This window comes from Capsicum annuum, chromosome 2 (assembly GCF_002878395.1).
Source record: "Capsicum annuum cultivar UCD-10X-F1 chromosome 2, UCD10Xv1.1, whole genome shotgun sequence".
NCBI lineage: Eukaryota > Viridiplantae > Streptophyta > Magnoliopsida > Solanales > Solanaceae > Capsicum > Capsicum annuum.
Genome location: NC_061112.1, coordinates 140,804,947 through 140,820,548, shown reverse-complemented (window position 1 = coordinate 140,820,548; position 15,602 = coordinate 140,804,947). Strand labels below are relative to the sequence as shown.

The 15,602-nt window shown below is 35.4% G+C and overlaps 2 protein-coding genes across 5 annotated transcripts; both read right to left on the bottom strand.

Moving 5' to 3' along the window:
• Positions 1-1,706: 1,706 nt before the first annotated feature.
• LOC107859950 (sulfite exporter TauE/SafE family protein 3) lies at positions 1,707-6,363 on the bottom strand. The gene is made up of 12 exons (XM_016705119.2): positions 5,912-6,363; positions 4,441-4,600; positions 4,147-4,347; positions 3,942-4,006; positions 3,792-3,831; positions 3,619-3,677; positions 3,431-3,517; positions 3,269-3,319; positions 2,759-2,980; positions 2,280-2,373; positions 2,039-2,179; positions 1,707-1,947 (listed from the first exon to the last, which is right to left on the bottom strand). The coding sequence occupies exons 1-12, from the start codon at positions 6,164-6,166 to the stop codon at positions 1,865-1,867; spliced, it is 1,458 nt and encodes a 485-aa protein (XP_016560605.1). The 5' UTR covers positions 6,167-6,363; the 3' UTR covers positions 1,707-1,864.
• A 2,566-nt stretch (positions 6,364-8,929) lies between these two features.
• Positions 8,930-15,602, bottom strand: LOC107859949 (U1 small nuclear ribonucleoprotein 70 kDa). Of its 4 annotated transcripts, none has more exons than XM_047407228.1 (10): positions 15,320-15,602; positions 13,624-13,738; positions 13,460-13,539; positions 12,568-12,643; positions 12,409-12,473; positions 12,262-12,324; positions 10,558-10,639; positions 10,338-10,485; positions 9,781-9,849; positions 8,930-9,605 (listed from the first exon to the last, which is right to left on the bottom strand). In XM_047407228.1, exons 1-10 carry the CDS (start codon positions 15,413-15,415, stop codon positions 8,966-8,968), a joined length of 1,434 nt encoding a protein of 477 aa, XP_047263184.1. In that variant the 5' UTR covers positions 15,416-15,602; the 3' UTR covers positions 8,930-8,965. The 4 variants fall into 4 exon arrangements, with proteins under 4 accessions (XP_047263184.1, XP_016560604.2, XP_047263185.1 ...); XM_016705118.2 differs by having other exon boundaries at positions 8,930-9,602; positions 15,320-15,598; XM_047407229.1 differs by lacking the exons at positions 12,262-12,324; positions 12,409-12,473; positions 12,568-12,643; ... (1 more) ...; positions 13,624-13,738; positions 15,320-15,602 and adding exons at positions 10,800-10,840; positions 10,951-12,205.

The following is a 15,602-nucleotide window of genomic DNA, read 5'->3' as shown; positions in this document are numbered from 1 at the left end:
GTAACTAAAATAGGAAATTTAAAATTTTGCTCTCTCTTACATGAGATTGATTCTGTTGACCAGCCTGTTAAAGGAATTTTTACCATTTAAAAAGTCCAAGCTCTGATCGGCCAGAGCCAATCGTATTCGCACTCGTTTGTACTCTTGGGGTAGTTTGACGAATATGATAGATAAATGATATTTCAAAAGATTATTTTATCTCAAGTAAAAAACTTATTACAACTAAAAAGGGACATAAATTTTGAAATTAAACAATATTAATTACCAAATGCTGGAGAAACTAATTTCATAAAATATTTAAAGATTATTCTTTTTATCCAACCAATTAAATGATCCCCTCACGCTTCAAGAAAATAATGAAAGAAGTTGATAGGAGCAGTATAGTACAATGATCAAGAATTTTTCATTCTTATAAAAATTGTACATACATTGTAATAATTCTAATAATGTATAAAAAATTGTTAGTCTAAGAAAAGAATTGATTATCGCTCTTTATAAATTTTTGTTTCTCAATATCCAATAGAGTTGTTTAGTGATGATGACTAGCAATGGTGATTGTGTCGTCAAAGTTGATGATGAAGATTATAAAAATCTTAAAATTATAAGCGAACTAACCAATCACCATTTAGATCCCTTTCGAAAATCTTTACACAATCAGTGAGGAACAAATGCGGCTTACACCTTCCGAACGTGTAACTTGGTTCTTAGATTATATGTGGACTGATTTTTTATTTTTTTTAAACATTAAAGAGTGGGCCTTGATGTGGAGATAGAATTAAGGGTCGTCATGCTAACTAAAGAGTGGTCTATTGTTGAGAAGAGTAGGCTTACTAGAGAAAAATAATGGGCTGAACAAAAATTTATGGCTTGATGTGTTGAATTGAGAATGAGAGGAAGTCCAGAGTGGCCTGGAGCCTCATGTGTGCATGGGACTAATTATTTTTCACAGGTCAAATACGTAAAGTTTTTTTTTGATAAATGATAATCTGTGGCAGTGAGAATCAAACCCATGATCTCTACTTGGTTGTTCTAATGCCTTGTTAGAAGTATGTGTGTGAGCATCCTGCCAAATTTAAGACTATGATATTTGGTTGGAAAATAAGTTGTCCCGAAATTATTAATCTCGAGATTAGCTATTTCGAGATTGGTCCACCCTCAAGAAAGATAAAAATAACACTATAATTTCAAAATAATTAATTTCAAGTTGAGTTATTCCATGAATTTTATTTTAATCAAACATGGGATAAGTTCATCTTAAAATTAACAACCCCAAGTGGAGAGGGAGGCCAAGGAGCATCTAATAGAGGTGGTTGGTGATTGTGAAATGTAAAGCTTGTGGTGGAGACAGATTATGGGGGTGGCTGGTGGTACAAGGTTGTTGGTGATAGTGACAATATCGATTGTGTGATAATGTTTGACGGCAGTAATAAATAGAGATTTAACAAAAGATAACACAAAAAAATTTTAAGTGAACCTTTGTTGATTTTACGACTATCCAAAATTTAAGTGATTATGAAAGAAAATAAACACACATAAATACATAATAGGTTGAAAATTGACTAATTTAGATGCAAACCATTGAGGCCTTGGTAAGATACCAGAGTCCACAAGAATGACTGAAAAACCTTTTGTTCTAAAGTGAATAGAGACATTCGTGTAGTCTAATAACAGACGGTATCAAAACAGTCGAAGTAGAAGAAATGTAGTACACGAATAAAATGGAGATGGATCCAAGTAAATTATAATTTTCTCCTTGAAAACAAATAGGCAAAATAAATTGATAATGTAAATTATTACATTAATGTGGTAGTCTAGTCATATCCTTCCACAGCTAGCCCTTGTTTTGAAGACAAATTAAGCATATCTAGGATTGGTAACAAAGGTTGTCAAATCCCATATAATCTTTGTTCTCCAGCTTCTCAATCATATTTGCTATCCCCACACCACCTGCCAATAATTCAACACAAAGTTCTATGTCAGAAAATAGAAAAGAAGCAATGGGCAAAAATAATTAGAGAGGACGAAAGCTGATATATACCTAAGCTGATTGCACTGGTAAATATTGTCATGGCCAGTATGAATATGACAATAGAGGCCCTCCCAAACAGGGCAATTACTCTTCTTATGACGTGCTGACCAACTAGTGCAGCAATTGTTGCCACAGAAACAAAATAAGTAGCTGCATATATTCAAATATAAAATATCAACATTAACTTTCTTGTAACATAGTGATAGTTGCTCCCTCTAAAAAGCTCATGAATATAAAGCACGTTGCTTACCATACGGGACTGGGAAACGTTTCAAAAGGTAATATTGCACAACTGACATGGAGGATGAGAATGTCATTGAAAAGGTTGATGTTGCACTTGCTACCTGACAACATTTGTTTATATCAACAATTTATCCTTCAACAATAAAAAGGTCGAAGAAATAAATTTTTCACATGGAATAAATCACTTTGTTTCATTGTGGCCAGATACTGGGTTATATATGAGATCATGTCAACTTTTATATGTAGTTTAAAATGCTACAACAAGTTATCGTTATCCATGATCATTTGGGGGTTTTACATATTATCGCATCCCATAAAAATGTGAGACTAACCTAGCTAGTTCGTGTACTTATTACCCGACTGTCAATGTATACAAGTTAAAACACGACTGGTTTTAGTGGAACATAGTTATTATATATACACATACAAGAAACAAGTAACAGAGAAGCAGATGGGGGGGTATATATATTGAATAGAAAGGTGTACCTGAGGAGGAATTCCAAGTTCCAGGAAGAGAGGACCTAAGATGAAGCCACCTCCGAGACCGAGCAATCCGCCAACAATACCAGCAACTATGCCACAACAACAGTAAAAGAAGAGTAGATGTGGCTTCCAGTTTGTTATGTCCTTTCCTTTTGATGCAATCACCCTTGTCCCCTTGTACAGACATACTGCTTCATATAATGAAACTGAAACAGCTACTGGCACCTAACCCATATACATATATGAAAACATCACCTTTCCTGCTTATTCATACAAATTTGTAGTATACACTTGATTCTAAAATGGATATCTGTAACGTCTGTTCCTGCTATTATAAGTAAAAGAACTTTTACATTCTCAAGTTATCGAAAAGATATTGAAAGTGGATATATACACTGACAGTGTCAAAGTTCTTCGCGCTGTATATACACTGACAGTGTCAAAGTTCTTCGCGCTGTTAATGTCTGTAAGGTTAAATGTTTTTTAGTAATATTGTTTAGCAAGGGGCTTTACCTGCAAGAAGTTTAAAAACCAGTATGCGACGGAGCATGTCACGGTGTTGGTCTGCAAACATATAAATGCAAAAGCAGCATATGAATATATGTTGAGAGGCTTCAAATTTTATTTAATTTTTCTCAGATTAATTAGTAGAAGTTAATTCATAAATTGTGTTACCTTCACAATTTGAATAGCAAGGAAACCCACCCAAACAAACATAAGAAGTCCCAATTCTTTCCAGTAAACATTGCGAAGCATAGGAACCTAATCACACGAAAATTGGATAGTTAATTACATAGAAAAGTTGTTAAGATGGGATTAATTTTAGTCATTAAGATATCATCATGAACAGAACATGTACTTACAGTGTCATCTCCACTAGTTAATGGACCAGTAGGAAGTGGCTTGTATTCCTCTTCAGACTCTGCATTTCAGCAGAAAATTTAATAACCTTGAACATAACATGTCTATTTTAATTGGCTTGTATTGCAGTAAACTTCCCTTAACTATATTAATTAAACTATGTTAAAGAGTTTACCTGGCTTGGACTCTGACTCCAACAGCAACTTGGCAGCATCCTGGGATTATATTGTAGCGCGATATCAAGTTTCGGTTAGTTCATGAAAAGAAACAGTAGAGCATACTAATAATATTTACGATCAGGTAATTAAAGAGATGTAAAACTCACCTTTTTCATTAGCGTTTCCTTCTTCCATGTCTCAATTCCCTTGAATAATGCCTTTGTCGAGGTACCTACAACACATGTATAGTTAGTTAGCCTTTTGAAAAGATGCGAATTCAAGATAGTTAAATTTCTAACATTTCGTCAGATGTTGAACTACAGTGATAATATGAAAGATCAACTAGCATACAATTAAAATGGATTTAGTTACCAACAAAAAGGATGATAAGGAGGACAGTGACCATCCAATCAGCAAAGATGACATTGAAAGCCACTCCAATGCTAATACCAAGCATTAGCATAGGTTGTAAGAGCAAAGCCAAATCATAGTCAATTATGGGCATGTCAAGTGATGGGTGCCTCAGCCTCATGTTGTAGTACACTGTTGATCCAGCTGCTCCCATTATCATGCCTTCAATTAATGAACAAAATCAATACATAATTTAGTACTGCTTGACAAATGTAATAAGCATGTTACTAGCTAGGGAAAAGTGTTTATACATACACTTGGAAATAGCTGTAGATGATTTTGGGTCGAAGCCAATAATAAGAGTTAGCATTGGAACAAAGATTCCGCCACCTCCAACCCCTCCAACACTGCCCAAGGCTGCACCAAAAAACCCCACAATGGATCCAACAACTACTCTCCATCCAAACTCCATCTCCTGCATGCTCCCAAAAAAAAAACATACATTTTCTCTATTTACATTTCATTACTATAACAATGTTGTGGTGTATATTTTTACATCTAATTCTATTTTTCTAAGAAAAGCTTAAACTATTGGAACCACGACTACACTTTCAATTACTACTTGGTTATATTACTAGCTCATTCCATCACCATTTATATGAAACTTGTACTGAAAATTAAAACAAGTCTTGACATATTTGTGCGAGTAAAATGACGAGTTTAAAATGTGTATCATTCTTTTCTTGTATATAAAATAAGAAATACTATCACATAAATTGAAACCATCACATGTGGGCTTGATTCATTTCCGATTTTCATGAATCTAACAGGTGGTTATTTTTTTATTTTCTTTTGCAGCATATTAAACTATGTGACCATCTCTAAAAGCTAGATGACCACGTGTTTCAACATGAATTTTAGAACAGATAAGGGTTCTAAATAGATACAAGTTTTACATGCTCAACGCATGCATAAAAAAGAATCAGGCTCAGACATAAAGTAGTTAGCCTTTCTTTTTCATAACTGAGCATTTAAAATTGATGGGTTTTTTTAGAAAAAATATTTTTTTCAAACCTGTTTTTCATTCCCAAATATAAATAACTATAAATAACTCAACATGGATGAAACGAAATGAAATAATCATAAGTTTAACATAATACATAACGTCATTAATCATTACATATAATATAACCTTACATAAATAGTCCATAAAACAGTCCAAAGTCACCAAAATAGTCCATAAAATATTTGAGTCACTAAAACAATCCATAAACAACCTGCGGCGTATGCGAATTTGCTGTTAAATGTTAATTGTGAATGTGAATTACTAAATATTATATATATATATATATATATATATATAATAAAATATATATATTATTTATTTATAAAATTTTGGTTTTTCGGTTTAACCAATTTTTTTTTTTAAATCGAAAACCGAACCAAAAAACCAAAATTTTTAAATTATAAATCGAATCCGATCCAAAAAAACCGAAAAACCGAAACCAAAATTAAATTTCGGTTTGGTTTTTCGGTTTAAATCAAAATATGTCCACCCCTACTTGTGACAGTAAAATTTGCTTTTGTATCATATTAAACTATCCGACCATCTCTAAAATCTAGATGGTCACATGATTCAACATGAATTTTAGAACAGATAGAGATCCTAAATAAATTCAAGTTTTGCGTGGTTAACCCAACCCATGCATAAAAAAGAATCAAGCTCACACGCAAAGACGGTGTAAAAACATAACTAAGTAAACAAATGTGATCTCTATAATCTTACCGGCCAGACGTGCTCATAAGAGGACTTTCCATTCCACAAGAAATGCACAAGCCTTAGTGCAAAGCCTTGTGGTCTCATCATTTCATTATTCTCTTCTACATAATTAATGTAAGTAGCAGGCTCTAATTTGTCCTTCAGAAGCCTTTCTGCATTAATGCCAACATCACTTATTGTGAATAATTCCCAGCATAGCATCCATACTGCTGTTACGAGAAACACCTTCATTTTCTGTTTTAACTCTCCATTAGCCATCATCGATCAAGATCTCACTCAAATGGACTAAATTAACAACTACTTAGCAAGGTGTGTGGTGTATATATGTAGTTGCTTATTCCTCTATTTACTTTGAGGTAAGTAATTGGCTAGCTACTTCTATATGTTCCACTTTGTAGAACCTAAAGGGAATTAAAGAACAGAGAAAATCTTCAAGACATTGGATGCTTGAATGTCCCTTTGTTGCCTACGTTTTATATAAGTTGAAAGAGCAGAAAAGTGTCCCTGTGTCTGATATGGACGTTTTACGTGTTTTCTACTGTCGAACAAAGATAGCCCTTGTCATACCCGCTAAAGTTAGGTTGTACTGGTATTTTTTTAGTATAGTAACTGGAATTTAGTGAAGATTTTATGGTATTAGGAATTTATGTCATTTCATGTTAAAAGAATTTAGTCGAAAATAGATAGTTGTCACTTTAGAAAACCAAAAATATATTAGTAGTAGTAACTAATTTTTTTTCTCCAATTTCAGTTTTTACTAACCTAAGACAGACATATAACTAACTAATCACTCCGTATAATTTAATATGTTATAACACGTTACCTATCATTTGCTCTATAGTATGAATCAAAAGAATATTTTTTTACATAGAGTTGCATTAGTTACCTTTTTACATTCTTTACATCGTCAATATACAAAAACTTGAGCTTTTCTTTAAAAATATCTCAAAACCTTAAAAATGACAAATAAATTATAATGAGTCCATGGCTACTGGCGGAAAATGTAACCATTTATGAGGACAAAGAATTCGAAATTTATTGACATAAAATGGTATATTTCCATACCCATCACGTTCAAACTCAATAATGTACCAATATATTGTTAATAAAGATAGAATTAGGGTGTTTGTTTCCTAATAATTACTGACGTCTACACTAGACAGCAATCCAAAATTCTTAATAATATGTCGTGAGCATGGAAATTAAAGGGAGATAGAAAAGGAAGTCCCATATTTGCTTCTACTCCACAATTTTTAGGAATCAAAATTACATATACCTGAAATAGAGGTCAGGGAAGCAGTGTTGTTTGTCCTACTCCTACCAGTGTGAAATTTCCAGGAAACTCTCCAAATTCACCATCTTACGCATGGACATAACCATGTCTGACGAAAGATATTTCAGAGCATGAAATCACACTTGATAACTATTAATGGTGTATGATAACACGCACAAGTGGTTTACTTGATAGATATGGACATAACTAATTGGGAAGCCAGAATTTTCACGCACGAAAATTTAAAATATAACAAAGTAAACACACTAAAAAATTCAAATCTCTATATACATAAAAAAAAAAAAAAAAAAGATGAGGAATCTTTTGCATATTACGTACCACATCTGCTATAGAAAAGTTATCTGTAATTGATTTTTAAGTCAAATCATGATGAGTCATTTGGTTTCCTAATTTGTCCAGTAACAACCATGTTATAACTCTGTAATTAAATAGAGCGCGCTCAATTAAGATGGACGAACATGAAGAAGCAAATTTAATAAGAGTTGAAAACATCTAGTAGTGCAAATAAAATACTGGTTGGTTCATTCATATACATCCTGATCGATTGATAATACAAATATAATAGTCTAATTAAACATGTTGTTTGGAAAGAATCGATTTGGATTTTTCTAGGAAACTTCTGAAGATTTAGTTGTACGATGTCTCACTGCAAGTACAGAAATCTTGCTCTCAGCATGCGTGGTCCCAATTTGTTAGCCTTCACGTTCAACAATATATCAAGCCTCATTTTCTTCATCTTCGACGCATTTCTTATCTCATCTTATGCTATAAGTTCATGTGCATTTACGCGCTTTCAATTGAAAAAAGAAAAAGGGACCCGATTTTTTCCTCTTTTTTTTTTTTTTTTTTTGTACTATTGCCCGTTTCACTTGTCAGACTGGTGCTAGCAGTATCTATTGGAATCACGTAAATCATAAAAATACCGTTTAAATCATCTTTAATTTATCTTATTTGCATCATATATCTTGGCATGCCTCTTTTAATTCCAACGTTTCCACATTTAGATATACCTCATATTTGACATGACCAAATTGTGATACCTACATATAATCTCGATCTTACTTGTGTTTCAAAAAAAGGTACAAAAGGCAGCACCAAAGTCGGTCATAAGAAACTCGCATTTACAATTGTACATGCATTTACCGAATTGACAAAAATTCCAAATGACAATATTTTATAACCAAAATAAAACGAAACAAAACAAGAGGCATGCCTTGGGACTAAGTTAAAAGGCGGGAATCTGATTCATCTTGCACACGAATCATGGTACGTGTCGCACATTGTTGAAGCCTAAGAGGCATGATAATAAGTCCCAATAATTTACTACTATATCGTTTTGACAGAGGACAAACTTATTCTTTCATAATCGTTCTACAGAATTCCAGCCATCTCATAAAGAAATTTCAAGATAAGTCTGTTCTACAAGTACCCATAACAAACACATAAGTACGCACAGATCCTGAATAATTTGCATTTAACAAGTTCACATAAAAACTCTGTGATTAAAATACCAAACAATTCCAAAAGCGGATACAAAATTCAGTAACATAGGTCGATGTGCTACACCATCTTTAAAGTTTCCATTCCAACAGAAGACTGCGTTTTCGCTGAGGTATCAGTAGGCCATGTCTTCCTGCGAGTCAAAAATTCAGAAAAGTCTAGTGTAGCAATATTATCTAATGAAAAATTAAAATTACCTACATAGCATGTGCATTTTATTGCAACCTTACCACAGCAACACACGCAGAAGCATACTCGTCTCATCATCAGTAGTCATATTCACGAGAATGTGACCTGTCTGAACGCTTGTAATCTTGGTCCCTTTCTTTTGCCTCAGATGCCCCATGGTCATATGCATAATTATCCTCTTCCATTTGATCATAACGATCATGACCATGACTGGCATCTTTATAGCGATCATCACCACCATATGCATCTGGATTCTCGTAGTCTCCTCGACCTTGGTGATGATCATAATATTCATAATGTGCATGATCATCTTCAGGTTCAGCATGATTATAGTTCCTTTCTTTGTCACCGTGCCTTCCCCGCTCATGTTTTGATTCAACATGCTCATGATCATATTCTCTATCACGAGAACGACCACGACCCTGGTCCACCTCACCTTCATCCTTACCTCTTTCCCTATCCCTCTCACGGTGGCGATCTCGCTCACGGTCACGATCCCGGTCTCTGTCTTTGCCTCTCTCGCGGTCACGTGTTCTATCACGTTCACGGTCTCGATCACGGTCTCGTCCGCGATCTTTTTCTCTTTCCCTAGTTCTCTCGCGTTCCCTGTGATGTTTGTCATCTCTTTCACGTTCTCTTGGCCTATCATGAGAACGCTCACGAGATTTCTCTCTGTCCCTATCCCGCACCCTTTCGCGGGACTTCTCCCGATCCCTGCTAATATGGGAATTCGTAATATGTCAGATGTGACACACATTACAGCATTAACTCACATTTTAAACTAAACAAAGTAGTGAATCAGACTAAGTCATCTTTGAAGATGTAGAAATTTGTCTGAATGTCATTGCCAGAAAAAAACACAAAGCATGCGTATGCTTAGTGTCGACAATACCTGTCCCTGTCATCTCGTGCTCTTGGCTCTTCAGAGCGAGATGCTGCCCTTCCAGGCTGAACAACCTCTCTGAAAAATTGAAGGGGCATGAGTGAACAAAATTAAAAATCCACGTAAAAATTTAAGCTTTTTACATGACAATCATTATCAAAAGGCCATCTACACATGAAAAAACACTTTGCATTATGAGTGATTATGAATGCCAAAAAATAATAAATTCAACATTTAGACAAGAGATGACATGCATAGATAAAAGCAAGTAATTAAAGGAAAAACAAACTGAAGCATCTATATATATTCCCAAAAGATGAGTTAAAACTCAGAAGCAGCCTATACAAACTAAAGGAAGCAGTTACAAGCGAACATATGCATCAGTCTCTAGCAAATAAGAATTTTATGCACATGCAACAACAAGATCAACTTAGAGACATTCGCTTTGCAATTTTTACTCCATAGACAAACAGCAGCCATTATTGCCTAAAAAAGAGCTATGTTGAATTTCCTTTTAATCGCTATGCATATGTACATGACTAACATTCTAAAAGCTCAAGGAATACCTATTGACATCTTCATTTCCAACTCTTGTCGTTCCAAGTCCACCGCCAAGTCTGCGGGGACGCCAATTGGGGACTGTTCTCCCACGTTCAACATCAACCAGCACTCTTCTATTATCGATCTTCTTTCCATCAGCTTGTTTATATGCAGCTGAATTACATCCAAGAAATTAGATATGGAAGTGAGACAGAAAGAGGCAGAAGAGCAGGAGTTGAGAGAAACCTTTCATATCCCGTGTATGCACATACTCAATGAAAGCATAGCCCCTGGGTTTATTGTTTGTCTTGTCCATAACCAAGCGAACCTGAAACTCGAACAATTATTGTAATTAACACTTCCAGTAAGAATTATAATCGCGTTTGATGCAGTGGTCAAAAAACTTATGCTTTTATCAAGTCAACACGATTAGGTACAGTAAGGTCCTAAGGGCACGGCGGGCATTATGCCTAATTAGCCGTGCTCACCTTTGAATCAAAGAGCTCCCAGGCAAGATGCATCACCATCACTGCTAGAGTTGCACAAGAACGGTGGCCTTATGTTTGCAATACACTCTAACCCCCTTACCAGGGAACATTTTAAAATAAAATAAATTATTATAGAAGTATAGTCAAATACCAGGTGTCTCCTGAAATGCTTGAAACTTTTTTGACAGCCTTTGAATCCAAAAGTAAAATCTTAGTATCATAGATGGGATGTAAGAAGAATAAAGAAGAAGAGAACAAGGTTGATACTCCCAACAAAATTTTACCCAGCATAGGCAAGTACCAATCTCTGTTGTTTCTTGGAATAAGAGGCCAAAGATAAATTGCATCATTGCTCTGCTCATCTAAGTGTTCAGCTTTGTTTCATGTAATGAAGCTCGGGCTTGGAGATTGAATGGTTACGAAACAAAAAGTACCAGAAAATTAAGTTTCACCCTTACCAGGAATATACCTAGGAGTTGAACCTCTTTACCTTTGTGGTTCTAGAAACTAATGGAATACCAGAATGAATAGTACTTGAAACTAATGATATCCAAAACCAGGATAAGAAGACAAGACATTGAACTGATACTCAATAAAATTGGAGCCACTGTTACCTGAGTCATAAGGACATAATTGGCAGTCCGACTTTTAATTTACAAAGCAAAGAAATGCTAGTAACTTCACAAGGAATTTTCACCCATTCTCAGAGTGCAGTATGCACCTCGAAGCACCAGGGAGGAGTATTAGCAGTTCAAACAACAATTCACTTCTAAACTACACCCTGAAGAGATGCATCCGAAGGTACAATTGAAACAAAAAAGTTCTCCAGATAAAATGTGGATTTGGAAACTTATAGCATAAACCATTTTTTTTCCTTTTTATTATCCGAGAGCACCAAGGAAATCCAGAGCTAATCGGTTTTATAATTTAGCAGATAATTGCCAAATTCAGCATCTTTATATCAAAACATTACAGTGTGATCCATGCATAAACACATAGCGAATCAGTTTCATTATTTAGTAGATAATTGCCAAATTCAGCAACTTTATATCAAAATACTAAAGCGTGATCCATGCATAAACACAAAGAGAATGCAATGCATGCATCTTCAGTGGAGGTTTGATATATAAGTAGGGTAATGTGAGGTACTTCTTTTAGATACTCCCTCGTTTTGAAGGACTTGACTATAAATACAACATTTCAAAAAGCTTTATCAATCCCAAAGTTTTTTAAAATTAGCTGACAAAATCTGCTTTGAGATAAGATGCTAAATTTTTTTTTAGGAAGTACATAGAGAGAAGATGCTAAAATTGTAAGGTGTTCAGTGCAATAAGTTGTGCAAAATCGATTTGAGAAATGGCTGGATAATAGGAGGAAGTACCATGCCAGCATAAAAGTACACATCTTACCAACCAAAAGTCAGTAACCTGAGCCCCACAATGGGAAGCTCTATAATACCTACCCGCTTGATTGGACCAAAAGCCTCAAATTCACGTTTAACTCTGCTTTCTGTTGTCTCATAGTTCTGAAAAGATGCGAAGGACGATCAATAAAAGTAAGAAGATATTCCAAGGTAAAGAAAAAATGATCCAAAAAGAACTTTACTCACAAGTCTTGCAACAAAGAGCGTCTTGTATGGATCTCCAGTAACATTTGGGTCATTGCTAGGATCATCTGTTTGGGAGATGAAAAAAACGATTTATTCCATTTTTACCATAAAATAGCTCTCAAATGTTCAGAAAATAAAAAACTCTTAGGCATTTATTACATTTCTCAAGCTCTTCAGCAGCCTTTTTGGCACCTTCCTCCAGCCGTATCTTGTGGATCCTAGCTCTTCGTTCAGCCTGAATTCAATAATAGAAGCAATGTATGTGCATAACGAAAATTATATACAGATCACTATAAAATGTGATTGCACGTCTTATGTTACATATTATAATTATTTATTTTTGGAATCATGTTAAGTCTTCAGAACCAGGATTTCAGGCAAAACAATCAGCTGTCGCAATCCCAAACTAGTTGGATCAGATAACCCATATTTCAAGTTTGCCTAGATATAGTAAAGATAACCAAAACAGTTACATATTTACTCCTCCAACTACAGTCACTACAATTTTCCAACAGTTTCAGCTCTATTGACTTGGGGAGAGAACAGCATCTTCTAGATAAACTGAGAAAAAGATGCACGTCTTTTCTCATGCTTACAGCTCTAAAACTTAGTAAGATAATAATAGTGCCTTTCTATTAAACAGGAAATATCGGCAGTATTCAGTGCAAGAAATACATAGAACACACAACTAAAAGTACCCTGAAGGACGAAAATAAAGAACTGGACATGATATTACCACTAATTCAACTACAACACAAATTGTTTCTTGGGGTCATTAGTTAAGACATTCAAGATTTATTCATTTAGAAATAGAAAAGGGAATTCAGCAGAACGTTATATGGCAGAGCACACACATTAATAATCAAGCAAATATCATGCAGATGAACTTACAACATCAAATTTAAGAAAGTGAATAGTTGCTTATTGTTAATTAGTGTTGAAGCAGTCTAAAACAGGCAACAAAAGCAGAACAAAGATCCAACCATCAATTAAACATATGGACCCACCCAAAAGACCAGAGAAGAATTTGCAGAATATATAATAATCCTACCGGGGTTTCAACCTCAGGGACAGGTGGAGCATATTCCGGATCACCAGGTTGAGCAAAGTTACTAACAAATTGCGCCATCCCTACAAAACAAATGAGAATATACTGAGAATCATACAATATAACTGATAGATCAAGAAATGACTCGATCCGTGAAGAATGTTAACCTGTATATGAAGGGCACTTTCTCTTCTCGGGGGGGGGTTTGTACTCCAAAGGTGGCCGGGGCTCAAACAGCTTCAGAAGATTAGCAGTCAACCCAGTTGGATGACTTTGACCAATCTGCATATGTTACATATATTAACCAAGAAAAAAAAAACTTGCAACACCAGTGAAGAACAAAGAACAGGATTGCCAATACTGCCAACAGCCTGATAACTAGTCACACTATATATTTAGCTGTCATAAAAAGCACAACAAATATGCATCTAAAATAATTTCTAGTCCCATCTCACTAAAACAAAAATAAGTAAACTAGAGAATTGGACCAGTTCCAAGAATACCACAACGTTAAATTAAACCAGATACCCACTACTCCATCATAGCAAATCACCAAGACGCCACCAACATTCTAAATCCCAAACTAATTTGGGCTTGACATATGAATCCTTAGCGTCCATTCCGCTCCATCTGGGCCTTTTTCTTCAGTAATAAACAATTAATTTTTTGGGAAAAATTACACACATACCCAGTGTATTCCAAGAAAGCAGATTCTGGGGAGGGTAAGTGTACGCAGTCCATACCACTACCTCGGATGAGGTAGAGAAGTTGTTTCCAATCGGCTCACGACACAAAACAATAAAAATACCTAATAAAAACAAACACAAAATGGAACTACACACCAATAGATAATAACAGAAACAAGACACCTACAGAGTAGTTACAGAAACTACAAGACGCGTGCATAACACTTAAGATCACTGGCACGGCTACAAACAAAGCTCTCCTACCTACTAGCAAGGACGCACTCCCACCTACTAACCCTCTACCCTAATTCACATCCTCCACACCTTAATATCTAGTGCCATGTCTTCCTAAGTTGTAACTGCTCCATGTCACATCTAATCACCTCCCTCCAATATTTCTTCGACCTACCTCTTACCCATCTGAACCATCATAGCCAACCTCTCGCACCTCCGAACTGGGGCATCAGTGCACCTCCTCCTCACATGCTTGAACCATCTCAACCTCACTTCTCGCATCTTGAGAATCCCTAAAAATAAGAATTCTCTAAATCCCACATCCTACAGTCAACATTGAGAATCCCTAATGAAACTGATTGGGGTTGACATGTGAATCCTCAAAGACCATTCCACTCCATCTGGGCCTGTTTTTTCTTCACCACTTTAACAATTAATCTTTTGGGAAAAAATAGACGTACCGTAACTATGAATTCTCTAAATCCCACACCCTACAATCAACATTGAGAACCCCTAACCAAGCTGAAAGAGGGACTTAATGTGAGTTTACCAACAATAACTAACGGACTAAACCATAATCGAAACTAGCCGATACATCCTATATGCATACTTCGCTTCCACTGTGTCCTGTCCTTTGTTAAATCCACGCTAGAACACCATAAATCACTAATACCAAACAAACTGAAGCAGCGGGCAGAAAATCATCTTAATTTCACTTAATGTGAGCTCACCAAATCCAACTACTCATTAGTCCCTCCGTTTCAATTTGTTTAGCCTATTTTGACTAAATGTATACTTTGCTGTATCCGCACTTAAAACCTAAATCACTAATACCAAACAAATTAAAGCAATAGGTACAAATCACCTAAAATTTTAACCTAATACTCGTAACCTAAACAATCAAAAAAGATTAATATTAAACAGATCGGGAGTAATAACTTACGAGCTTGAGTTGCATGACATTAGCACGATTCTGAGCCTTTGCACGGGCCTGAACGTTAGGGTTATTGCGCATAAAGGCATCGTTGAAGTCTCCCATCTTCGGAACTATTGAAACCGCCGCCCTAGGGTTTTTTGCTTAGATGCGAATCGCCGCCGGATGGGTGGAGATTTACATAAATCGGATATAAATGGAGAAGGTTAAAGCGGCAAGGAAGAAGCAAAATAGAAACGAGGGTTTATTCGGAGAAGAGAGGAGGGTTATATAAACTCGACCCAGTTCACTC